The 25,968-nt window shown below is 42.9% G+C and overlaps 3 protein-coding genes across 3 annotated transcripts in view; 2 read left to right on the top strand and 1 right to left on the bottom strand.

Moving 5' to 3' along the window:
- The window catches only part of PTDSS1 (phosphatidylserine synthase 1), a gene marked incomplete at its 5' end in the record, with an annotated part of 37,946 nt that extends 36,531 nt beyond the window's left edge, over nucleotides 1-1,415 (bottom strand). The window contains one exon of the mRNA XM_083622727.1: nucleotides 1,237-1,415. Within this exon, the coding sequence (XP_083478853.1) occupies nucleotides 1,237-1,415 (179 nt within the window). The remainder of the gene's footprint in view (nucleotides 1-1,236) is intronic.
- On the top strand, nucleotides 1,238-15,047 carry MTERF3 (mitochondrial transcription termination factor 3). Its single transcript, XM_083622750.1, has 8 exons — nucleotides 1,238-1,843; nucleotides 4,416-4,756; nucleotides 6,001-6,153; nucleotides 7,114-7,303; nucleotides 11,364-11,511; nucleotides 13,371-13,442; nucleotides 14,329-14,490; nucleotides 14,800-15,047. Exons 2-8 carry the CDS (start codon nucleotides 4,429-4,431, stop codon nucleotides 14,992-14,994), a joined length of 1,248 nt encoding a protein of 415 aa, XP_083478876.1. The 5' UTR covers nucleotides 1,238-1,843; nucleotides 4,416-4,428; the 3' UTR covers nucleotides 14,995-15,047.
- A 2,765-nt stretch (nucleotides 15,048-17,812) lies between these two features.
- On the top strand, nucleotides 17,813-25,094 carry UQCRB (ubiquinol-cytochrome c reductase binding protein). Its single transcript, XM_083622796.1, has 4 exons — nucleotides 17,813-17,899; nucleotides 20,058-20,129; nucleotides 21,450-21,616; nucleotides 24,438-25,094. Exons 1-4 carry the CDS (start codon nucleotides 17,881-17,883, stop codon nucleotides 24,513-24,515), a joined length of 336 nt encoding a protein of 111 aa, XP_083478922.1. The 5' UTR covers nucleotides 17,813-17,880; the 3' UTR covers nucleotides 24,516-25,094.
- Nucleotides 25,095-25,968: the final 874 nt, after the last annotated feature.

The raw sequence follows: 25,968 nt of genomic DNA, 5'->3' as shown, positions 1-25,968 counted from the left end.
AGAGATTCATTGTGCCAGGGTTTCTGGGCCTTCTACACATAGGACTTATTGATGGGCCCTTAATTTGATTTTAACAGGCTCCATGCAGTGGACCATTAGCAGGATTTCTGTATCCTAATTCATAATTGCATTCAGATTCTTTAGGTTTAGCATTATTGGAGGCGGTTTATAGTGCTTTGTCGGGATAAATTCTGTGGATTGGGGTTGCCCAATTATGTTGTGTGTGTTGTGGTCATTTGGTGTGCAAATCTTTTGGAGCTGGCTGTTGTTCTGAACAGTGTTTGTTGCTCATGCTCACTGGCTTATAAAGAAGATGAATAAATACAAATAAAAAATATAAATAAAAAACTGCAAACAAGTTAACTGTATACATAAAAAGCTTTACTTTTAGGGATAAGGGATTTCATTGAAGTCTGCAACTGGTAACGCTGATTCTATACATAGGAATATATTACATTGGCAGGAATTAAAGTTTTCATTTTAATTCTGTTAGGGATTACATCAACTGAGTTTACTGGGGGGGGGATCAATTTGTATTTAGTTCAATTTGATTGGCTGGGTGGTTGATCATTGGGTATACTGGGGAAACCAATGAATGAATTCTTTATTATAAACAAATTCATCTTCCATACCTTTTTGAATCCATCAATTGGGTTGATGCATCTGGGGAAAATGAACGAATTTACATTTATGAATGAATATGCTACCTATTTAAATACCTTTCAGAATCAATTACTTGAACTGTTGATTGATGCGGGGAATAAGTAAGCAAATAAACACCAGGGTTATAAGGAAAACGAATTTCTGCTGCTTCCATTGATTCTGACACATTTGCAAATTCATCAGGAAAACGGTACTTTTTGCGATTCTGTGTTTTCTCAGATAACGGACGGATGGGGGGACTTGCCTAATTTTTTGAGGGGTTAAAAAAAAAACCACCTTAGTGGAACTTACACCTCGATAAACGTGCATAGGAAGAACCGATGGCACCCGCAACCCATCTTTCTTCCCTGGAGGAGCATAAGGACTCGTGAGAGATTTCCTCATTCGGGTGGTGAAGAGGACCAAGCCCTTCTCCGCCTCAGCAGGGCTGACCGTCGCCATCCCCACCCACCGCAGCCCCTACTTTGCCCCGGGGGGGGGGCTCCTCTTCTTCTTCTCCCCCAAGCGAGCTTCTCCTCTCGGGGCAACACGGCTCCCCACAGCGCTGCCCGCCCACCAACCCTTTTCTCCCACCTGGTGAAGGCGAAGGCCATGAGGCTGAGGATGGTGAAGCTGAGCAGGGTGATGGTGTGCGGCCGGTAGAAGAACTCCAGCGTGATGTCCTCCACTTGCTGCTCGTTGATCATGCGGAAGTGAAGCCGGTAGTTCACGTCGTCCTTGCTGAGGGTCCGGCTGCCCATGTACGACGCCATCGCCTCGCCGCCCGGCGGCCGCCTCCTCCTCTTCCTCCGCCTCCTCCTCGCCTCGCCGGCGGCCACCGCGGGGGCGCCCCGCTCCCGCCGCCTCAGCCCGACCGCGGCCGAAGGAGCCGGCGCGGGGTGGAAAGACGGCAGGGAGCGCGCTGGGCGGCTGGCCAGGCTGCTGCAGCGGCGCCGCGGCGGCCCCAGGAGGGGACGCGGGGGGAGAGGAGGCGCGACGGAGGGACGGGCCTTGCTGGGCCGCCGCAGGCCGCGGGGAGGAGCCGGCTGGGGAGCCTCGCCTCCTTCCCGCGCGTCAGAGGCCTTCGCCCGAGCGGGAAGCGCGACCGCCGCAGCGAGTCCGGGGCAGGCGAGGGCCCGCATGGCTGGGGCGAGCCGGGGATTTTCCTGACAGGGGCAACCCGGCGCCGGCGGGACGCCAGGTAAACGCCTCGCTTAGGTCTCGATACTGAGAAGGCTTTGTCAGAGCCGGGCCTTGGGGAGGGCGAGGGGCTGGACCCTGCGGACTCAGCGCCGGTCTGAGTTCATCTTCCCCTCGAGGAATCCCCTTTGGAACGGCGGCTTCTATTGTTGCGTCCCCGAAGGGCCTCTTGATTCGGTTCATCTCGATTCGGTTCTCTGCCTCAGTCAGTTTGCATGCTTCGCTCAGAAGTAAAGCCCAGGCTCTGGGTTCAGTGGGGTTTGCAACCAGAAATGTGGGAAGCTGCCCTGTACAGAGTCAGGCTGCCGGGTCCATTTAGCTCAGTATTGTCTACACCAGCCTTTCTCAACTTTGGGTTCCCAGAGGTGGTTGGACTACAACTCCTATCATCCCCTAGCTAGCAGGACCTAGGGGTCAGGGATGATGGGAATGGTATCAAGGAATTGCAGAGCTGGAAGGGACCTTGAGGGTCATCTTGTCCACACACACATCCACACACCTGCAATGCAGGAATGTTTCTCCTAGCCTGAGACTCGAACCCACCATCCTGAGACTCGAACCCACCATCCTGAGACTGAGTCTCATGCTCTACCAACTGAGCTATCATATGATACAGCTTTTAGAGAAGTTTTTTATGTTTGATGCTTTATTATGGTTTATATATTCTGTAAGCCTCCCAGAGTGGCTGGGGAAATAATAAAATTGTAGTTGTTTTTGTTGTTGCAATTTAGTTGGCATCCAGCTGTCTTGAGAGACAATGGAAGAGTGCGCCATCAGGGTAAAGTCAAACAGTTTGAGAGTTACAGTGCCAGACCAATATGGGAGAGATATATTTTATTGCAGCTTGGGCAGATGAAGGCTTCCAGTTTCAAATACGCCATGGGGTTTTTTCTCTCTGCACTCCTCCCAGCAGTCATTTCTCCTTTGGTCACTGCTGTGGACATGTAGTCCACCTATCTGTTTCTAGGCACTGTGGTCATCTGCATGAGATAATAGTCCCAACAATATCTGGGGACTCAATGTTGAGAGCAGCTGGTCTACACTCTCCCAGCTCCACCTGGAGAATGCAGGGGATTGAATTTAGGGCCTTTTGCATGGAAGGTTCTACCATTGAGCTAAGGCCCTTCTCCAGATAAACTGCATAAGGCTATGTAGCAGTGTGCTGGGAGAATGAAGGTAGGATCCTGTGCACACTGCCTTGAGAGCAAGGGCCATTGAGCACAACAGGATATGTGTAGCCCAATTCTGTCCATATTTACATAGAAGTTAAAGCTGCAATTCTGACGCAAGCAGTTATCTACGTAGATTAGTTTTGCCCCTCTTTGGAACCCCAAGAGTCACTCACAGCAGTTTACAAAAAGACACTCAAATTAATATCACAACCAAATCTAGGGATTTTTTCAGACAGCATTTTCCATGTTCTTCCCTGATACCATACCAGGGAGCAGCTCTTGGCAAAATCCTGGTGCAACTTTTCCAGTCATCTCCAGCCAGTTTAACTATGGGTGGGGGATGATGGGAGTTATACCCCCACAATACTTGTGAATCCAAGGATGTGGAGTGGGGCTGTGCAGATGGGACTTATGATGGAAGCAGTCTTCTCTTTTTGGCAGTCCCCAGGCAGCAAGTCATCTTAGCCAGCCAGCCAGCCTAAATGCACCAGAGTTCATAATTTATTTGTGGCACATAAACAAACCAGAGAGAGTGTGTGTCTGTATCCTTGCTTGACTACTGTAGTCAATTCTTACACCCCACAGGGAGATATACAAACCTGAAATAACATAAAATTGTGATATTTTAAGCTAACATTTTCTTCTGTTTTATGTTCTGTGGTATAGCAGTGTTAGCTCCAGGGGTTCTGTGCGGGGAGGTTTGGGCAAGTTCAAAAGGTACTCATGTCCACAGTGGGCACTTTTTCTTGAATGGATCCATGTCCTCCTGCCAGTATCTGTTTGCTTGCCGCTGCCTCCCACCCGCTCTGGAGTTGATCTGTATCACTACCCAGAGGAATGGAGGGTGAGTGAGTGGAGGCTGCTGTTGCTATTCCTTTTCCTTCCTATTGTTGCTGAGAAAGGACAGGGAAATGGGTAGTGACAGCAAGAAGATGGGAGTCGCACAGCCAGGAAGCTCCAGAATTGGCAGTGGGACCCCGCTGCTGTGTAGGACTCAGAGATTGTTGGAGTATTCCAAAAAACATCTTCAAGAAAGTATTGCTACTCTACGCTTATGCAGCATGACGGTAATATTATATTGCTTTATATCAGCTTTCTCCAGCTTGCTCTGCTCCAGATGTTTTAGACTACATCTCCCATCAGTCGCAGGCAGTATGACTAATGCTTAGGGATGATGGATTCGTAGTCCAACATCTGGAGGGCAGCAGTTTGGGGATGGATGCTTTAGACCTTTGCTATATGGTAAACATAGTGAAATAATACTTTTGCAAAATGGTACTGAATGCACTTCAGTTCTGCTTAAATATTAATAGAATTCATTAATTGTTCCTGTGTAAACTTTTGTGCATACAAAATTGGTTTGAATGTTCCTTTGACCATTTTCTTTCTCAATTTTGACAGAATATTGACTAAGATGGCTTCATTGACTCGACAGATATCCAGATGTTTCCCCTTGCTAAAGAAAAACAGTATTGCGAATAGTGCAAAACAGCTAAGAAAACAAACTGTCAAAACATGGACACTTCCTCTTCAACAATCCGGATTGCCATTGTTTTGTCCTTACAGATACTCATGTCAACTAGCGTCAAAGAACTCTAAGACTGTACTTTTTGATAACCATTTACGATTCTGTAGTTCAAGCACTGCACTGAATCAGAGTCCAGATAATAATTCATCCTTAGTTAACAGACCAGAAACTGAAATAATATCCAGTTCGTATACCGAAGCATTGCATGAAGAAGGTACGTAACGAATAAAATAAGTATGAAAGTTGTGACCCTCCTAACACCATATCTAAAATTTAGATTTTTAACCTCATTTCTTGTGCATTGCTTGTAAAGAGGCTTGGAATTATTGGATTGTGTTTCCAAATTATTGTTTGTAAGTGAACTCTTTAAGGGCTCAGTTCTTCCTGCACTGCTGGGAGTTAAGCCATGGTTTGGCTTAGTTTTGCATCCAAATCCTGGTTTATGGCTTATGGCCTGTTTGGAGAGAGACAAACCATGAGCCCAGGTTTGAAATGTAATGCTAAGCCAACCATGGCTTAGGTCATGCCAGCACAACAAGAGAACAGTGAAGTCCCTGTGATTTTTGTCCCTTGCCCACCAGCATTCTAAATGTTCACCTTTAAATTATAGTCTGCTATCCTTCTAGAATCAGGGATGGGAGGGGGTGGAATTTGATTCAATTCGCATTTAGGTGAACATAATTAATTTGTACTTTCTGAAACAATACATGAACCGAAACGCAGTCCTTCCTCACACCGTCCTTCTCTAAATTTTGAAATGCAGTTCTCCTGTCAAATAATGTGTACAGAAGTGCATATTCTAGGGCAAAGTGTGTATAAATGCTTATATAGGAGAAAATAATGTTATATTAGGCAGAATTCCTTTGCAGAAACGTGTATAATTAGGCATAATTGTACATAACAATGTGTATTATCATGAGGACTTTTTTTTAAAAAAGCAAACTGATACGGAAATACAGGGGACTTAATTTAAGATTGGAAAATGAGAAACTGAGAGAACTTGAAAATGGCAGATACACCCATCCCTGTTTGGAATACATAGGATAGGACTCCTCAATAACTATGCATTGTCTGCCTCCAGGGCTCCACCTGCTGTTGTTATTCTTCTGTTGCTTTGAACAGTAATATCTCAGTTGCTGTTGAAAGTCAGACAAACAGGAACAATGGGATCAGTGAACACTTGTGAATTGTCCACAATAATGAAATAATGTGACAGTAACTTAACTTAACCCATTCCCAGTTCAGTGTATATTTTCTGTTCTTATGCTCATTTTTTCTGCATAGCAGAAGCTGATGATCGCTCTGGTTCTAAATTTAAATTGTGAAATTTCCCTTCCCTGAATTAGTGGAATTGTATTCCCCCTGGCCTCTGTGAAGGTAAACGCCGCGCACAGAGGGAGAGAGAAAATGTTACATCTGTTGTTTTCTCAATGGTTCTTTTTCCTTAATGACCTTCAGGATTAGAAGACACTTTGCCTTCATCCCCTTTTGAGGAAGTTTTGGAAGATGAGGCTCTTCAGATCAGGGCTGAGCCACCACTTCCTTTTGAATCGTTCACGCTTCAAGATTATGTCGATCATTCAGAAACACTGCAGAAGCTGGTGCTTTTAGGTAAGCATAGCTGCACCGGGCAAGTTCATCAAGATATGCTAAAGACTCTTCAGCCTTCTCTTCCTGTATCATGATGCTGTGCATACAAAGTCATTATTTGCTTTTGATACAGTAAAATGGCAAAAAATGGTTTTGCATGCACAGCATGATAGCAGCAGAATGTATAGAGCAGAGGTAGCCGTGCCCTTCAGATGTTGAACCTGCAGCTCCCATCATCACTGACCGTAGTGCTTGGGCAGTTGTGGTCCAAGCACCATGTTGGCTATCCCTGTATTCAAAAATATAGACCACAAAGCAAGAAGGGTATAGCGAGGGCAGGAAAATACAAAGCACTGCAAAAGCATCTTTCACGTTTTTCAAGGGCAGGAAGCAGGTCGGTGTGAACTGTGAGGAATCGGTGAAAAATGAGAACTTGCTTAGAACGGCTTCATTTTAGCTACGTGGACCGTAAGATTTGCAGCTTCAGGTTTGCAAAAGTACTGTGTTGAACTGAAAGATGCCTATGATGGCATTTTTCTGAATGGCTTCATCTGGAACAGGGTTGAGAAATGCATGGCTCTCCAGGCGGGGACTCCAAATCCCATCAGCTCCAGCCAGCATGGCCAGTAGTCGAGAATGATGGAAATTATAGTCCAACAACATATGGAGAGCCACAGAGAATTGTTCTAGAGAGTGAAACCAACCCATTCAATCAGTCCACAATTATATGATTGTTTGTTGCAGATTTTAAAACCCCAGTAAGTAAAAACTTGAGGGCAGCCTTTGAGTCCATTCTGCCATTATCCTCAGTAGTACATAGCTGCTGTATCATAGCTCCTTTTGGCAGCACTAGATAACATTGCTACATACCATAAAAAAGCATTAAAGATGCTTTGCGTGAACTTGTACATTCTTACACTATTAGAAATCCAGAATTTTTCATTAAGCGTCCCACTAAATTTATGTTTGAATGTGCTACAGGAGTTGATTTGTCCAAAGTGGAAAAACGTTCAGCTGCAGGCCAGCTACTTCTCAAGTTGGACTTTGAAAAAGATATAAAAAACATCATTCTGTTTCTCAAGGATGTTGGCTTGGAAGATAAGCAGCTTGGGCCATTTATCACAAGAAATCCCTATATTTTCAGAGAAGAAGTGGAAGATCTAAAGACAAGGTAAAATGACTTCTGTATTCATCAATCTGTTATCTTGTTCTCTCTCATCTATCATCTCTCATCTATCCACGTGCCTGAAATATTCATATATTTAATGTGTGTATGCCTGAAATATGTTACTTTGCTTTAGGGATTTTGTGCAGTCTGCTTAAGCTGTCCTTCTCACTCAAATGTTGGTAGTAGGGGAAGGATAGCTGGTGATTCTATTCCACAATTTCAAGTGTTCAGCATCAGCAGATGCTGATTATGCTATCCAGAAGGTGGTCAGACTCCGGTATTGAAAATGATTATTTCCAAATGGAGTCCCAAAATGAGCAAACCTTTTTCATACATAGGTTTTGCTTTCATTGGGACATTTTCTGAAGCTGGGCGTGGGAGATACTTGGTCTGTTTTCAACAGAAATAGCAAAGTATTTAGAATCATAACTGCAGAATTTTATTCCATTCTTCTGAACATGGCAGTTGTCAGAACAGTTTAGCTTTATGTAGACACCAGCTAAGCTAAAGGACAGCTTTCTCAAGTAAGGAGGATTAGAATTAATCTTGTGTCATAAACATGAACCTAGGTGTAGGGGCAACTACACAAAAAATAGTGTTGTAGGAGTGGAATTAAAATTCAAACATTCTTTGTCATTGGAATTATTCCTAGAGGCTGTTGGGCAGGGTGGAGTGGTAGAGAATAAATGGGGAAAGTAGGAAGTTGGTTAGAAATGCATTTCTCCTGTCTCACCCTTCCTCTTGAAGGCTTGTTATTAATTGACGGTTCTGGTTGAAAGACACCCACACTGTTCAGTCTGATGAACAGAAGATTTCAGCCTATTAAGGCAGCGCATCCTAAACATAGGTAAAGGTAAAGGGACCCCTGACTGTTAAGTCCAGTCGCGGACAACTCTGGAGTTGCGGCGCTCATCTCGCTTTACAGGCCGAGGGAGCCGGCGTTTGTCCGCAGACAGCTTCCGGGTCGTGTGGCCAGCATGACTAAGCCACTTCTGGCAAACTAGAACAGCGCACGGAAACGCCGTTTACCTTCCCACCGGAGTGGCACCTATTTATCTACTTGCACTTTGATGTGCTTTTGAACTGCTAGGTTGGCAGGAGCTGGAACCGAGCAACAGGAGCTCACCCCATCGCGGGGATTCAAACCGCCAACCTTCTGATCAGCAAGCCCTAGGCTCTGTGGTTTAGACCACAGCGCCACCCGCGTCCTTTCATCCTAAACATAATGCAGTTAAAACAGAATGAACAGGAGCATAGACTTATTTGTCTAAAGTGAAAGTGTCATTTTTGCAATTGCCAGTATCCGCTTCAGAGAAAGAGTGCAAAGCTGAGCAATAAAAAGCTTTATGTACCAGACAGGTTGAGTAATTGTATTGACCCAGCATAAGCCTCAGACAGTCTGGAGCAGTGAAATGGTGGCTCTCAAGAATGAGGCATCAATACGATCTCTTCATAAATATGTACACTAATCATGAAACATTTTTCAAGTGTGCATCTTTATGTAGCCAAAAGAGTACCATACATGTGCATGACACATGTGTTTACAGGCTTGGGTGAACCCCAAGATCTGCAGAAGAAGAAAAATTATTAAAGGATGAGGAAAAACAGGGGTGGGAAACCCTGCAAAGGCCCTACTAAGGAATGAGTCTACTCTGCTTAGTGGCCATGAAATGTTAGGTGACTGTTGAAGGGAGAGGATTCAGGGGAATATAATGGAGTATATCTAAAGAAGACAATGGTGGGTGGAACCCTGAAGAGGAGCACTCCACAATGCTCTGTTTTGTTGTAGTTCCTACATACCTCTCCAGAACATAGAATGCAATTAACAGGGGGGGAAAGGATTCAAAATTGGCTGGGTTTAGGCATTTGGGGCATCTCAGCAGGTTTAAAATCTAGTGTGCAGTTGTACTGGTGCTGCTGCAAAATGTGTTCATTTCTGTTACCTACCAAATTAATAGTTAAAATTAGGATCAGAGGAATTTGCCTTATACCAGCTCATACCATTGGTCCATCTACCTCAGTATTATCTTCATGGACTGGCAACAGCCATCGTGCCAGGGTTTCAAAAGGCACCTTTCTTGCTCCTGTGATAACAGACCCTAAATTATGTTTGCCTAAACTCAGATAGCTTTTTAGATAAGTAAATGCAGTAGTATGCAAATGTTTTGTATCTTCCTGTAGTGGCAGCATAAGCTGATGCAATAGAAGCAGGATGTGGTATTTTGTAAACCTGGGCTGAAGCAACAGCTGGTAGAGTACACTGAAAATAATTTGTTTAGCATTGCCTAACTCAGTGTATGTCTCTAGACCCTGTGCTCCTAGTTAGATGTGCACAGGCTTCCTAGTGTTGTGACTGAGCCACCAATGAGATATTGTATGCTTTATTCTGCATCTTTTGTAAGCTGCTTTGAGACATTCGGAGAAAAGCAGGGTATAAATTTATTAAATATGTAGCTCTGTCCTATCTGAAATAAACCCCTTAAATTAATAGGTGTTACTTTATTTGATTTGGTTTGTATCCTGCTATTCCATGGGGTAAGGGTACCTAATATACATTTTCCCAATATTTCTGTCTCTGTCCATAAAGGGGCTCACAATCTGAGCGTAATGTTAAGATGGTTTGAGGCGGGGGGGAGGCCCTCAGGCCTAGGGGCTGGTTGTGCCCTCCAGAGCTCTCTACATCTGGCCTTCAGGATTCTCCATAGGACACATTCCTCACTGTTTCTTCATGGAGTGATTTTGCCCTGCTTGGAATGTGTCTTTGAACTGTGGAATATTTCTTGCTTGCCTGAATGAAGAGGCAGCAGTTGTAAATGCAAACCACTGATTTTTAGATCGCTGGAAGGTAGCCTACTATATAACCGTAGAATGCTAGAATTGTAAAGACCACAAGGGTTGTCTATTCCAACCCCCTGCAATGCAGGAATCATTTGCCCAACATGGGGCTTGAACCCACGGCCCTGAGATGAAGAGTTTCATGCTCTACCAACTGAGCTATCATGTACCCTACTATACACAAGTAAGAGTTGCATGGATTGCTGCATCCACTTTTTGCCTCTGGCCTTTCCCACCACTGATGCACAGCCTGCAGAAGGTTTCCCATAAGGCAATGTGGCCCTTCATCTGCAAAAGGTTGCCCCCTGCTGGTCGGAGGGAACAAGTCATAGGAACATAGGAAGCTGCCTTATAACTGAGTCAGACCATTTATCCATCTTGGTCTCAGTATTGTCAGTACTGACTGGCAGCAGCTCTCCAGGGTTTCAGATAGGCAGTCTCTCCCAGCTCGACCTGGATGTACTAGGGGTTGAAATTGGGACCTTCTGTGTTCAAGGCAGATGTTCTGCCACTCAGCTCAGATTATCTTGCCTCTGTGGCTCCCCTTCTCCCTGGTTACAGGGAGAATTTCACAACGTACAACTAGTTCCATTCTTCTCCCTTCACCTTCTCAGTGGAAACAAAAAGACACGGCTAAGAGGAGTATACTGTGGTAGGGAACCTAGGATTATATCCTTCCGATTAAATAGGCATATCATAGCCTTTAAGGGCCTAGTCTTTAGCAGGCAGCATTGGCAGTAGTGGCAGCTAACCTGATTTGCTTCTCTCCTTCACCTGTATGTCGGTGTAGGATGCAGATGTTTAGGATTGTTCCTGTGATTACTTTTTTCTTCTTCTAAAGATGCCCTTTAGTTCATCAGATCACCTTCTTTAAATTGCCAGTTTTGATTGTGAAAGTGGACATTTCTTTCAGTGCAAGCCATTTTGGATAGTAAGATCATGGGCTGGTCTTGACATAATTTTTGTTTAAATACAGCTGGAAATCATTAAATTAATCCAGGCGTAAAATATTTTGTGTGTTTATTTTCTTTGCCGTTAATTGGAAATCACGGTATTTTGCTTTTGTCATACCTGCAGACTTTTCCACCCTTCTTCTTGGCAGCTTTGCTTGTTAATATTATTAAAACATCCGTCATTTTGAAACATACTGCTGAGGAACTGGCAGAGCTGGATAAATGATGGCCTTTCTTATTTCCTTCGTTTTAATTTGGATCTTTCTTTCTTCCAGGGTAGCTTATCTAACATCAAAAAAATTCAGCAAGGAAGCAATTGCACAGATGGTCTCAGGGGCTCCATATTTACTCCTCTTTTCTGTGGAAAGACTGGATAATAGGCTGGGTTTCTTCCAAAAAGAACTTGGACTCAATTCACAAAAGGTGCCGTCTGTTTTCACTTGGGTCATGGTGATTGGGCCAGAGGGCCTATTGTTAAAATAACTAAACAAACTCTACAAGCAGGTAGCTAATATCTCTCGCATTACTGGGACCTAAAATACTGCTTCTAAAATACTATTATCTTCTTAGAACCATATATAAAGTATACAACCTTGTGCGGACAGTTCAAACTAGTTCATCCAGATGTTTGAGGAACACCCATTACAAGTTCATTGCTAGTTATCCTGAAATACTAATTTTACATGGAATAATGCCTATGCTAACAGATAAATAATTGACTTGGAATTTCAGTCAACAGGGTCACAGAATGGAGGTTCAGCTACACCAGGCATGGCCAAACTTGGCCCTCCAGGTGTTTTGGGACTACAATTCCCATCATCCCTGACCACTCGTCCTGTTAGCTAGGGATGATGGGAGTTGTAGTCCCAAAACATCTGGAGGGCCAAGTTTGGCCATGCCTGAGCTACACAATATGTTGAGAACTTGTCCTACGAAAGCCTTTTTGAAATTGTTTTGTCAAATACACACACATCATGGGTGCAGCATAGGTGGCTGGCCTGCGGTAGAACATATCTTAAAAGTAGCCCCAGAATATTGAGAGGGTGCTGGGATCTTCTGTGGCTAGTTAAAGAGGAGAAACCTGATGTTCCCTAAAGCTGCCATACCCCACCCACAACGCAAACAGTGGAAGGCGGTCAACAGCAACCCAAGACTGGGCAGAGCCAAAAACCATACAGTCCCAAACAGAACTCCAGAAAGTAGCTTTGGAGTTTCTGCTTACAGAGCTGAGGCTTTTAGGCGAGTGGAGCCAGCCTTAGGGAAGCTGTCTGAACACACCAGCACTCCTTCCACCCCACTCAAGCCTTTCCCTGTGGTGGCTGGATCCTCAGGATACATTTTTCCAGGCAGCATGAAGGGTGAAACTCTGTGTAAAGAGTCACCCAGGCTGGATCTGTTCCTTAATTTGGGCTTCCATTAATTAGTGGCATCACTGGCTTGGGTGATCTTTCAGTTTATCCTTGGTCAGAGACCATGAAACAAAGCAAAAAAAAAGAAAGACTTCTACCAAGCACTGCAGGGCTTATCTTCTGCTCCCTCTGGCTGTGAAGTGGGCACTTTGCGACCCCTGACGCATGCAGTACCCTACAGTATATACATGAAGGAAAGATATTCATATATTCATTGATCCTGAGACACAGGCTGAAATACTGTACACACCCAGGAGTATGTCCTATTGGAGAGTGGGGCTTACTTCAGCGGAGAGGTGCACAGCATTGCTCCAATAGTGACCTGCCCAAGATTGCATGTACAGTGGAACCTCTACCTGTGACCATAATCCATTCCGGAGGTCCGTCCAGAGGTCGAAACGGGTCGCTGGGAGAGGCGCCGTGGTGCACAGGTGCGGGTGGCGATTGCCCACTTCTGCACATGTGTGAACGGCGATCACCGCTCATGCACATGCGCGAATGGCGGCAACCCCACCGGATACTTCCGGGTTTGCTGCGGACGTTGGGCAAAATGAACGCAAGCGGAGGTGGACGTAAGTAGAAGTTTGAATGTAATCATGTTAGAATAAATAAGTCTCTTCACACATTATTGTGCAGGGAAAATGCCACATGTGCAGGGAAAATACCCCTGTGCAGGAAAAATGCCACATATTGAGGGCCTTTTGCTCACCCAGTGGAAAATGTACACCTTTTCAAATAGAATAATACAGTGCTGTTTAAAAAATGTCTGGTAAAGAAATGCAAATACAGATTGATTTTATCTTAAGCAGATATTATCTAATACACATTACTTTACTTACTATTATTTTTTCCTTCCTTGTATTTAAAATACAGACCAGAGATGTAGTAACTCGTCTTCCAAGGTTACTGACTGGCAGTCTTGAGCCTATTAAAGAAAATCTGAAGGTAAGTTAGGATAGTATCTTAAGAGTAGTTAGCCATTTAAGCTCTTAGAAAAGCTTTAAGAGATGTAACAGGAAATATAAGAAGTACAGCAGCCTAAATAGGGTTGCGCAGACGGCAGGGCTACTTAACACTTGTCAGGTAGCAAAATGTAGCGTGAATAATAACTTGGTCTTAGAATCTGCTACTTAAAAATGTTATCAAAGTGGATGCTGGAATCCGAGAGAAGGGTTGCCGCTGGTTCCTTTGCTCAAGCACTGGAACTCTGATTCAGTTAGGGTGTCTCTTGATGACGGAAAGCATCAATCAGTGGAACGAGGAGGCATGAGTCAGCTCAGCGATACTCCTTCACCGTATGTGACATGAGATCCTAAGGGTCATCAAAGTATCCCCCAAAACTCCTTGTGCCATTTTATTCGGGTTTTTGAAGGGACAAATGACAAAATGGCATTTTAAAGACTTAGGCACAAGCAGGGATCATTAGAACTTTTTCGTGAGTAAAAATGGCAATTTTAGACTTCCAATATAATTTAGTAGTTATGCGTGTTCCTCTAGTACAAGAGAGGACTTCAGGCTTTATGGAAAAGAATTGTGATGGCCTCGTAAGTATGAGACTATGGACAATACTTCATGCCTGGCAGTTTGCACAAATGTGATGGAGGCTTCGTGCTTGTGCTTCTTCTTTTTTTATAAGCTGCCTGGGCAGCTTCCAGGTTGCTACAGAAGTGCCTCTCCTTTTTTTACCTGAAATTTTATTGCAAGTTTTCAACCTACAATACAATAAAAAGAAGTCTCTCTCCTGTGTCTCATCACTTATCAACATATTTCTCTCTTTCCCGATGTGTTTTAAGCTACATTAGCCGACTTCATCACAATCACTCTTTTTCAGGTGTATGAGCTGGAACTTGGTTTTAGTAAGAATGAAATTCGGCATATTGCACACAGAATCCCCAAGAATTTAGGTATAAGCAAAAGGAAGCTAACGGAGATCTTTGACTACGTGCACAACGTCATGGGCATTCCCCATAGCGTGATGGTTCATTTTCCTCAGGTGAGACTCTTGGATGCTACCTAGTTAACTGCAGTCATAGGAAGAAGTTTGAAAACTGGGAACTGTATTGAAGGGAAAGTTCTGTAGTCTACAAACTGTGTGATGGAAAGGCCTAGGTTAATATATTGTAGAATGGCATCAATTTGCAGATATGATTGTTAGCCTTAAATGCCACATAGTAAATGTGGGCAGGTTTGAGCTAACAGGTTACTCCTACTGTTTTCAGTATGTCTTACTAGCAAGTAAGTGTACATAGGAGGGCAGTCTTGGCAATTTCCGTGATTAGCATTGATCTTGTTTTCATTTCAGGTTTTTAATTCAAAGCTGCTGCGAATCAAAGAAAGACACATGTTTCTTAAATTCGTTGGAAGAGCACAATATGATCCAAAACAGCCCAATTATATCTCCTTAGAAAAACTGGTATCCCTGCCAGATGATGTGTTCTGCACAGAAGTTGCCAAAGCAGAAAAAGAAGACTTCTGCATTTTCTTGAAAACACTGTAAAAGAAAAGAAAAAAACTTTGTTAATAAAATAAATCTGAAGATGTTTTTCTTAATTGCATATTTTGTGGCAAAAATGACAGCTTCGTTGAGAACACCTACATCTAATTCTACATCTTAAAAATATACAAACAGGCATATTTTGTACTGCTGACAAAATACCAAAAGAAGACCCAGAATAAAGACAATAATACTTACCGACTTGCTGGTGAGAAAGAGAGGGAGGGAATTTGTTGGAGGTTTTTTCTGTTAAGTTTTGGTATATGGTTATGAAAACCAATAAAAAATCCTTTAAAAAATACAAACTTATTTAGAAGAGGGCACAACTAATATATAGGTGCACAGAGTTCAGCCCAGCACAGATATAGTACAGTGGACGCTCAGGTTGCGAACGTGATCCGTGCGGGACGCACATTCGCAATGTGCCGCGTCTGCGCACGCGCAGGTCACAATTCGGCACTTCTGTGCATGCGCAAAGCGCGATTTCGTGCCTCTGCACATGCATGAGCGCCGAAACCCGGAAGTAACCCATTCCAGTACTTCCGGGTTTGGCATGGTGCGCAATCTGAAAACGCACAACCTGAAGCGTCTGTAACTCGAGGTATGACTATTTGTAAAAGGTAGATATTGCCACAAACCAATCAGAAGGATAATTATAAAAGTATTTCTGTTCTGCCATATCATGAAATGTCATGACAGTGTGCAGTGTTAAACACACAACACATCATTTTTTAAAAAAATACATTGACTGGCTAATTTAAAAATACATATATAATTTTGACTTGAAGGCCAATGTTCATTCTACTTGGCCATAGTAATAGTGCTGCTTAGTCTTAGAATCGTAGAGTTGTAAGGGACCTGAGGGTCATCTAGTCCAGCCCCCTGTGATGCAGGAATATGCAGCTGTCCCATACTGCAACCTTGGCAGTATCAGCGTCACACTAACCAACTGAGCTATCCAGTCCAATATGAGCTGCTCACAAAATGTTGACAGCCAAAAAAAAAACAAAACACCACATGAAAACCAGATCAGTGGGGAATGGAAAGGAGTGGCTGCAAAAGGGGGCCAGAGAAATAAAAACTTAATTTAAAAAGTAGAAAGAGCCACCTCATTGTCTGGATAGGCCATGTCCCAGTTCACACTCAGAATATATTTTTAAATGTTCCCAGTAATAGAAGTGAGAGCTGCCCATAGAAATCAAGGGGGATAAAAAGGAGTAAATGGAACCCTCACTACATTTTGTTAAGAGGCTTTTTGATTTTTGGCAGACTAATGCTAATGGGTCAGTATTAGTATTACTATGGCCCCAAATCTGTAGTTAATATCAGTAACTATGACCATCTTAATTATAGGTCATGCCATGGCAATTGGCCAGGCTTTCTATTTATCAGCTATTTTACAAATCTTATTTCATGCTTTGTGTCTTTTGTGTGCCAGTAGTACTGCTGTATAACCACAAAACTGGTTGTATAGCACATTCTAAGGACCAGTACATAATTTCTGTTCCTTGCCATGCTAGTCAGTTCTGTACTTGGCAATATTTATTTGAAGGAGTGGCGGTCCAACTCAGAAAATAAGTCTTGTTTCCACACTTTTCTCGATGATGCCAAGGGTACACATGAAACACATTGAGCTATTTCCTATGTTTATATTTTTTGAGAACTGTAAGGTGGTGAGAGACATTGCATTTTACAAGTGGGTTGGGAAATGTAAGTTTAACCTAACAAGGTTCAGCAGTTCCAGTTAATAACTATTAATATGGTTGTGAAAGTTAGCTCCAAAAAAGGAAGGGAGTTAATATTCAGGTATGGAATTAATAGTCTTCTGGAATGCAACAGGAGAATTTACCAATCAAAGGCCTTACTTTTATATTAGCGATGAAGAAAGGCCCACAGATGAATGACTTTTTCAGTGTGCTCATTTCCTTCATTAATTTTTTACCAGCATCAGCTTTTGTTATGGGTCTTCTTACTGGGTGCTTATTCTAGGAACATTTTTGGGTATGTAGCACACCACTCCTTATTTCAAGCATTCAACCCCTGCTGTTAGGAGTGCATTAATGGCACTGCAATCTCACCCCACCCTCATCATTTACTGGAGTTCCTCCAATTTTATTTAACAGCACAGGGAAATAGTAAGCTATTGGGTTTCTTGATTTTTAAAATGCTACACTTTATTATCATTTTTCTCAGTGCAGCTTGATTCTTATTTGGGGTTTTTTGTTTGGTAAAAACATAGCTGCATAGTAACTAACAGCTAAGAAAACAAAGCCCTGTCGGAAACTGTTTATGGGGAACTCGGTTCCCAACCAGTCGTTTGCGGCGCAATATTTGGAAGGTGAAATGCAGAGCTGGCCAAATACGCTGTTTCCAAAGAAGCTGTGCATGCGGGCGAACTATAGCCAGAATCAAGTCGACACCTAAGTTTCCTTCCTCCGCCATCACTTTCAAGCTCCCATTGCTCCTTTCCAGCTACATCTGCACCTGCCCTTGCCAGGTGTGAGGCAGGTGGCCACGGTTTATGGGGCAGGGGGGGCAGACTGGCGTGGACTGGGGCCTAATAAAGCCTGCCGCCCCCACGGCTGATGTTCTGCAGTTGCCGCGCTTGTTTCCATGGGGTCCTCTCACGTTTTCTGAAATCGCAAGCGGGGAAACCACATCAGAACGAACCAGGAAGCGCCCGCTCCAAGCAACAGAAAATCACATCCCACGCTTTTTTTCTCTATGGTCCAGCCGCCGCGTAGGGACGCACAGGCGCGCGCAACCCACGTGACAGCGCAGGGAGCGCGGTGGGTGGGTAGGCTGGTTGCGAGCACGTGATCCGAAAAGGGGAATGTGGGCTTTTTCGGAACGCCGGTGCGCGTGCGCGTTTCCTCAGAGGTCGTCAAGATGGCGGCGAGGGCACCGGGTGAGTGAGGAGAGGGGAAGAGTCGGTGGTGAAGGGGCTGCAGCGGGGAGGGAGGGGGCGGGAAGCTTCCCGGTGAAAGAAAATGGTCAAGGGGGCCCGCCAGCGCTTCTGTGGCAATACACGGGGCGTGTGGAGAGGTTATGATTGCCTGGTGGGGACGGAGAGGACACGGGGCGGCTTGCTGTTAACTCTTGGCGTGCCAAGCGGTTGTGGGTTTTTCCACAGTGTAATCATGGGTCAGCAAACTTTTTCAGCAGGGGGCCGGTCTAATGTCCCTCAGACCTTGTGGGGGCCGGACTATATTTTGAGGGGGGGGAATGAACGAATTCCTATGCCCCACAAATAACCCAGGGATACATTTTAAATAAAAGCACACATTCTGCTCGTGTGAAAACAGAAGGCAGGCCCCACAAATAACCCAGAAATGCATTTTAAATAAAAGGTCACATTCTACTCATGTAAAAACACGCTGATTCCCAGACCGTCCATGGGCCGGATTTAGAAGGTGATTGGGACGGATCCGGCCCCCCCCCCGGGCCTTAGTTTGCCTACCCATGGTGTAATCCTTTAGGGGCATACTCAGAAGTAAGCCACGTCGCGTTCAACACAGGCAATAGGGTTGCATGTTAAGAGTTTCCATAGCGAAGGGTGTTACTCTTGTGGGACCCTTATTCATGTACTGCTCTGAGGTCCACCTCATCGCCCTCCCCCCTTCTTTCTATCCACATAACCAGCAAAAGGTTAGTAGGCGAATCTTCTCGCTGCCCGAAAAGCTTGATTTAGTTGTTTATAGTCACGCTTCATGCTGTGCACCAGTAGCAATTTGTAATTATCCCACGAGGACTCTCATTCCAAGTAATCTAAGGGTATGCGGGAAGCAAAGAATAGATGAATGAATAGCTCATTTGGGAGTTTCATTTTGGCCACCCTTATCTCTTGAAACAAACAGGTGGCAAACGGCCCTCTAGAACAGCAGCAAGTAGCAAACCTGTCACTCCTTTAGCTTGTGAGTTGCAACACAATGCATCCTTCTGAATATGTCTCCTCCCCAGCTTGCAGTCAGTGTTAGAAAGCTAGGAGCTAAATAGCACCATAAACCTAGGTTATGGGCGCCGCAATGAAGTGTCTAGGCACACTTTTTAAAATAACTGTAATACAAAACTGAAAATGAATGAACTGCAGCTAAAATATTATGTTCATTTTTCACATAGTCTAGTCCTTCCCCTGCCCACCCCCCTAATATTCTTAATAGCATCTCTTCTCCAGTCTTCAGAGAGTAGATGGAAGTGGGGAGGCAGAAAAAGGTTCTCCTTTCCTTCCACTCTGCAGTTTTAATCTGAAATCTTAGGTGCAGTACTGCACCCAGAGCTCAGAAACTGCTCGCACTAAAGAAATTCCATGTCGCAAAATGCACCTAGAACAATGGGAGTTTCTAACACTGCTTGCAGTGCACATAATACAATGTTAATTATGAATCTAGCCATATACTGTCAACTATCAAAGGCAGGGTTAGGCAACCTAAGGCCCGTGGGCCGGATGCGGCCCAATCATCTTCTCAATCCGGCCTGTGGACGGTCTGGGAATCAGTATGTTTTTGCATGAGTAGAATGTGTCCTTTATTTAAAATGCATCTCTTGGTTATTTGTGGGGCATAGGAATTCATTCATTATTTTTTTCCAAAATATTGTCTGGCCCACCACATGGTCTGAGGGACGGTGGCCCAGCCCATGGCTGAAAAAGGTTGCTGACCCCTGATCAAAGGGGTAGTAATTCTTGAAGGCACTAAACATGTTAAAATGCTTATTGTTTTGAGAAAAGCTATGAAGTGACAGTGCTTGCAGTTGAGGGCAGGTTTTACTTCATGATTTGTTTATTGTTGCATAGCTGCTAATGCACAGTAGATGGTGGGTGCAGGTGGTGGGGCTGATAACTAAGCAAACGTTCATCTCATCTTCTGTTACATAGCTGTTTCATGGATATTTTGAGTAGCATTGTGTTTTTACATCCTGCTGACAAGTGCACAGCATCCAAACTGTTGTTCCTACTTTCTGTTTATTACAAATGTTGCATGTTTATAAAAGCAAACTAAAATACTGTAGATTCTTTGTGTCTCTACCAGTTATACTCTTGAAATAACAGTGGTCATTAATACTTCCAGCTGCAGCCAGCGGTCGTCTCCTTGATAGTATTCGCAAATGGTATTACAGTGCAGCTGGATTCAACAAAATTGGTAGGTGTTGGAAGCCCTTTACTGTTGAAGTTGTTTGGTTTGGAACCTGACTAAGAAGAGTCTGTTTGTTGTGGGGGGAGAATTATCATGCATTTTGTCCACTTTCTGCTAGTATCTTTCTTTGGATTCTTCTTCTTGGTGTTGTGACTGAGTGTGTTAATTTTTATTATCCACATCTGGTTTTTTGCAGAAAAGAAATGGGACAGTTTTAAATAAATCTGGGTAAACCAGTGGCCTTTGAGAATACAGAAGTTGGCTGTCCCTGTTTTCGATCACGAACAATAGTAAAATATATATCAAAATCTAATACAGGTGTGGGTGGTTTAGGTTTGTCAGTTGACCAACCAGATGTTGTCGTATGACCATGATAAAAAGTGCCAAATATTCCAGTTTATGTTGGTGGAACTTTAGCTTCTTATTTCCTTATGGTAAAATTTGTTAGCTGTTACAGGAACAAGGCTGCTTGCTTCCAAGCCCTACAATAGCCTGGCCTAAACCTAACTTGGTAGCAAAGTTTGTCCTGCTTGCTACCTACTATAATTGTCAGTATCCCCAAAGAAGAAGAGGAACACAAGTAAACAGTAGCAAAAGTCATTGCTTAGTACTACCCAAGACCTTAGCATCTTTGGTTATCCCCTCCCTGTGAACTGATTGCCTTCTCTGTAAACTGGATTTTGATATAATAATAACAACAACAACTTTATTATTTATACCCTGCCCATCTGGCTGGGTTTCCCCAGCCACTCTGGGCAACTTACAACACATGATGATGATGATGATAAAAAAATTATTATTTATACCCGATACAGGGTTGCCTAAAAATCTATGAAAGTTAATTTCATTGGGTTTCAAGTATCAGCTACCTAATTTGTAACTAGCATGAGTAATAAAAACGATTGATGACTGGCAAAGCACTTCTGGCAGGTGTTAGGGGGTGGGGGTGCTGCTGAAAGTGCAGCAAGGGCGCATGCTACTGCCAGCAATATTCTTGCCTGCAATAGCCTATGTATGGCTTCAGAATGGTCTGGAGCAGGTCGAGCTATCATTTCTTGGTTAGTGGCCTGACTTGGGTGTATACTTACTGCTTTGGAGTTTGCAGCTATATCAGTGGGATGTTCTGTGAGTTATGGACATTCATCTAAAATACATGTTTCCAGGCACTTGGAGCTAATAAGCTGCTAAAAATTAATTTCTAGAGCTAGTGAAGAGAGATGCCATTGGTCTTGTTACTCCTACAAAAAAAAAGTTTTGTTTTTTTAAAAAAAAAAATCTCTACTGATCTTCATCTGTGTTAACATGAGAAACATCTTTCTGCTACAGGACTTATGCGAGATGATACAGTGTATGAAAACGAAGATGTGAAAGAAGCGATAAGGAGACTTCCTGAAGATGTACGTAATGAGAGATTATTTCGCATCAAGAGAGCATTGGACTTGTCCATGAGGCAACAAATACTTCCAAAGGAACAGTGGATAAAATATGAAGAGGTATGGTTGCATACCCATATAATAAGAGTCAACCCAGTTTTCTAGGGAAGGCTGGTTGTAAGCTAACATAAATATTATGTTCTCCCATTAGTAGGAGTTTTCTGGAAATCTTTGTATCATATCTTCCAGTGCCCTAAAGACTCAATTAGGATGTAGCTTAGCATATTCAATAAGTATAGTTGGATTTTAATTAACACTTCTGTTTATAAGTAGGTGTGTGTGAGAGAGAGAGTTATACATGCACACTTCCTGGGAATAAATACATGAAAAGGGTTAATTATAATTTGAAACTGCCCAATTTTGCTGGTCTAGCCATTCATTGTAACCAACTATGAAATAACGCATTTTTTAGAAATGGAAAACTTTCCACAGAAAAAGTGTAGTAGTGGGAAATTTTCCATCCCACATCATTGTTTCCTTGTCAGACAACATAAGATAACTGGATTTAACTAAGTCATGATTTAGTCCCATTGAAATCAAGTAAGTTATTTATCATGACTTAAGTCCCATTGATTTCCATTGTATTAAAGCATGACTGACTTAAGTATGACTTTAAACCATTGAATGGTGTCTGTTCATAATATTGATTATTACGTTGATGAATTGAGTTGAGTATTGGTTAACTCTTGTGATGCTAATCTAAGGCTGTAAATTAGCTTCTGGGTGGATGGAATGTTCATGGCTCAATTCAGAACTTTGAGGGGAATAGAACTTGCAGAAAACCTACTCTGTGATTCTTCAGCAAAAACATGGCTGGGAGGAGATAAGGGAACACTCACACTTTTCACTCACAGCACATGAGTGGAAACAGGCTATGTGAGCAGTCTGCCAAAAGACCCAGCAGATCTAGATCACAGCCAGAAACTTGCATGTGATCGTGATAACTGAATGCATCTTCGAACATAATGTGGTTGGGACAACTTATCTATAGAAATCAAGTCTTCCCTGCTGATCACGTCTTGCTTTGGGAGGATATATTTGTCTCCTTATTAATCTGCTGTTTGTCAGGTTTGGTGCAGTAAAACCAAATTTTATGAAGCTTAATAGTGCATAATCAGGTACTTTATACATGACTTGTAGTATTAACTACCTTGAGTCTTGAAGGAGGGGTTATAATTCTATCTCCATATTTTTTTAAAAAATGGTTCTCTGTTCTGTCATAGTTGAGCATGATCAAAATATAGAATCCAAGGGCAGTGTTGTGTAGAGAAGGTCAAGCTTTGTCATAATCTGCCCCATAAGAATCTGTAAAACAAAGTAATATAGTTGTAATATAGATCAGAGTTGTTAAGGAACAAAATCTTTTCACACCAGGCCCTGGGATCACCAGGGGTAAAGGGCAGTCTGGGATGAAAACTGTCTGCTTGCCTCAGACAGTTTTTCATCCCATACCAGTGATGCCACCCATTACTTATACAGTTGTACCTCGGGTTAAGTACTTAATTCGTTCCGGAGGTCCGTACTTAACCTGAAACTGTTCTTAACCTGAAGCACCACTTTAGCTAATGGAGCACGATTTCTGTTCTCATCCTGAAGCAAAGTTCTTAACCTGAAGCACGATTTCTGGGTTAGCAGAGCCTGTAACCTGAAGCGTATGTAACCTGAAGCATATGTAACCCGAGGTACCACTGTATAAGAAAAAGTAAAAAAAGAAAACAGCATATGGGGCAAAGTTGCAGTGTAACCAAAACCTTTAATGTCGTCACATAGCCTAGCCACCAACAGCTTGACCTGCACCTTGGGCATTCTTTTACAGAGGAGAAGACAATGAAATGGAGATCATTGCTGGCTAACAACTAGTACAGTGGTACCTCGGTTAATAACATAATTCGTTCTGGAGGCCCGTTCTTAACCTGAAACTGTTCTTAACCTGAGGTACCACTTTAGCTAATGGGGCCTCCCACTGCTGCCACGCCGCTGCCGTTTTCTGTTCTCATCCTGAAGCAAAGTTCTTAACCCGAGGTACTATTTCTGGGTTAGCGGACTCTGTAACCTGAAGCATCTGTAACCCGAGGTACCACTGTACAATACAATACCTCGGGTTACATACGCTTCAGTTTACATACGCTTCAGGTTACAGTCTCCCAGCTAGCCCAGAAATAATACCTCGGGTTAAGAACTTTGCTTTAGGATGAGAACAGAAATCGCGCAGCAGCAGGAGGCCCCATTAGCTAAAGTGGTGCTTCAGGTTAAGAACAGTTTCAGGTTAAGAACGGACCTCCGGAACAAATTAAGTACTTAACCAGAGGTACCACTGTACTGAGTGAAAGATGTCTAGAGGTGTATCAGTGTTATTTGCAAATCTAGCTGCAGCAAACACAAATCCAGTAGCAACTTAAAGACTAACAAGTATTATGGCATAAGCCTTCATGAACTAGTCTTCTAGTCAATGGAAACTTGTGCTATGATAAATTTGTTAGAGTCAGTAGCACCCTCAAAGCTCTTTGATTTTTGGTGGTGAAAAATTTCTTAACAGACGCTTGACTTATTTCAGGGCTTAATTGTAAACATGTTTAAACGCAAGACTCAAAAGTTAGACTGATTCTGTATGACAGTTTCAGTAACCGATAAGATGTTTCGTAGGGCAGATGTATTACTAATCACACAAATTTAGGGAAATGACTCTACAAGTAATAATTGTAGCAGGAAAGGCCAGTTGGTGAATTATGGATTAAGCATTTTAAATTTAGGTCTGCCTGCTCTGTTCCTAAAATGGTGGTGAAGTATCAGATAATCCATGTTACTGTTGATGCTGCTCTTACAAAAAGATCCCGGTATGAAATGTCCAATATCCTTAACTCTCTCTTTTCTTTTCTTTTAGGACAAACATTATCTTGAGCCATATCTGAAAGAAGTCATCCGTGAAAGACTTGAAAGAGAAGAGTGGGAAAAGAAATAGCTGCTGCTGCAATGCACTTCAGAAAAATGTTTTCTTTTAAGTTTTAAATTATTTTGTTCAGGTAGGGGTCTACTGAGAAAATCTGGGTGTGGAGAAATCTCATGTAAATCTTTCCTCACTTAATATTCATCCACCTAAAATAAACATTACCAAATCTACTTGGAATCCTTTCTCCTAAATTGCAAGGAATTGGTTCAAGTCTTTTCAGCTTCATTGCATACTAACATGGTGATCTGTGATCTTCATTCCAGCTGTTTGAGTAATTCTTTTTGTCATAATACAGATGTTTCCTGCAGCTGGATGGGTAGATAAGCAACAACCTTTGCTGTTTGTTTCTGTTCTTCTGATTCATTTCTTAAAAGGGATGCCCATCTGCAGAATGACTATATAACCATCATCGCCTCTTGTCTCTGGAGGTGGGAATGCAGACACACTTAAGTATTCAGCAGCAGCAACACTAGATAGGGATTACGTAATCCCTATCGTGTCTACCCAAACAAATGAAACGCTGCATTAATAGATGCTTTTGGAATTTGTGTTTCTTGCCAATCTTTAAATAAAAGCAATTGCCTCATTTAACCTGAATTAGTCACTTGGATTTATTTGCTGAATTACTAAGGCATACCTAGTATACTTTAGCCATGCTGAATTACTAAAGTATACAGTCCTGAGCACACTTCTGGAGTAAAAGTTCCCTTTGTACTCTACATATGGAGGCACATATACCACCTGCTACAGATGTAGCCAGGGCTGGATTTAGGTTTGATGAGGCCCTAGGCTACTGAAGGTAATGGGGCCCTTTATATGTCCAGCTGTTCTTTGTCAACAACAAATTGTCATTGTTTTTTGTGTTGAATATATGCTATATGGTAATTGCAAGTAGATAAATAGGTACCGCTCCGGCGGGAAGGTAAATGGCGTTTCCGTATGCTGCTCTGGTTTGCCAGAAGTGGCTTAGTCATGCTGGCCACATGACCCAGAAGCTGTCTGCAGACAAACACTGGCTCCCTTGACCTATAGAGTGAGATAAGCGCCGCAACCCCAGAGTCGGCCGCGACTGGACCTAATGGTCGAGGGTACCTTTACCTTTACCTAATTTATATGAGCAAACAGGTGATATTTTAGGGAGCAGACTAGCAGGTGGGGTCCATTACTTACATCATAGGAGCCAACACAAAACACTGTTGCTGTATGTAGGTTTTATTTTATTTTATTTTTATCTTATATTTTGGAAATGTACATCCAATTTTTTTTCCTTTACATTTTTTTTTGGGGGGGGGCTCAAGAGAGTGGGGCCCTAAGCTATGCCTTGTTTAGCTTATACGTAAATCTAGCACTGGATGTAGCCCTTGTGTTGTGGTTTCTTTACCCCGGCCTTTGATACTTTATATGTATATAAAACTTTAGTTGTGATTGTAATGTGTTTTAAACTGTTTTAATGCTGTGTTTTATA

The sequence above is a fragment of the Podarcis filfolensis genome, assembly GCF_964270895.1.
Source record: "Podarcis filfolensis genome assembly, chromosome: 7".
Taxonomy (NCBI): Eukaryota; Metazoa; Chordata; class Lepidosauria; order Squamata; family Lacertidae; genus Podarcis; species Podarcis filfolensis.
The sequence above is the reverse complement of the archived record's forward strand: the minus strand, read 5'-3'. Positions and strand labels throughout refer to the sequence as shown.

What these genes read in the sequence shown, in the direction of transcription:
- MTERF3 (XM_083622750.1), top strand. Translation starts at nt 4,429, where the DNA reads ATGGCTTCATTGACTCGACAGATATCCAGATGTTTCCCCTTGCTAAAG. An exon ending in TTGGACTCAATTCACAAAAG is followed by an intron (nt 11,512 to 13,370) that starts GTGCCGTCTGTT and finishes TTTAAAATACAG; the next exon opens with ACCAGAGATGTAGTAACTCG. An exon ending in TGATGGTTCATTTTCCTCAG is followed by an intron (nt 14,491 to 14,799) that starts GTGAGACTCTTG and finishes TTTTCATTTCAG; the next exon opens with GTTTTTAATTCAAAGCTGCT.
- UQCRB (XM_083622796.1), top strand. An exon ending in AGCTGGATTCAACAAAATTG is followed by an intron (nt 20,130 to 21,449) that starts GTAGGTGTTGGA and finishes TTTCTGCTACAG; the next exon opens with GACTTATGCGAGATGATACA. An exon ending in AGTGGATAAAATATGAAGAG is followed by an intron (nt 21,617 to 24,437) that starts GTATGGTTGCAT and finishes CTTTTCTTTTAG; the next exon opens with GACAAACATTATCTTGAGCC.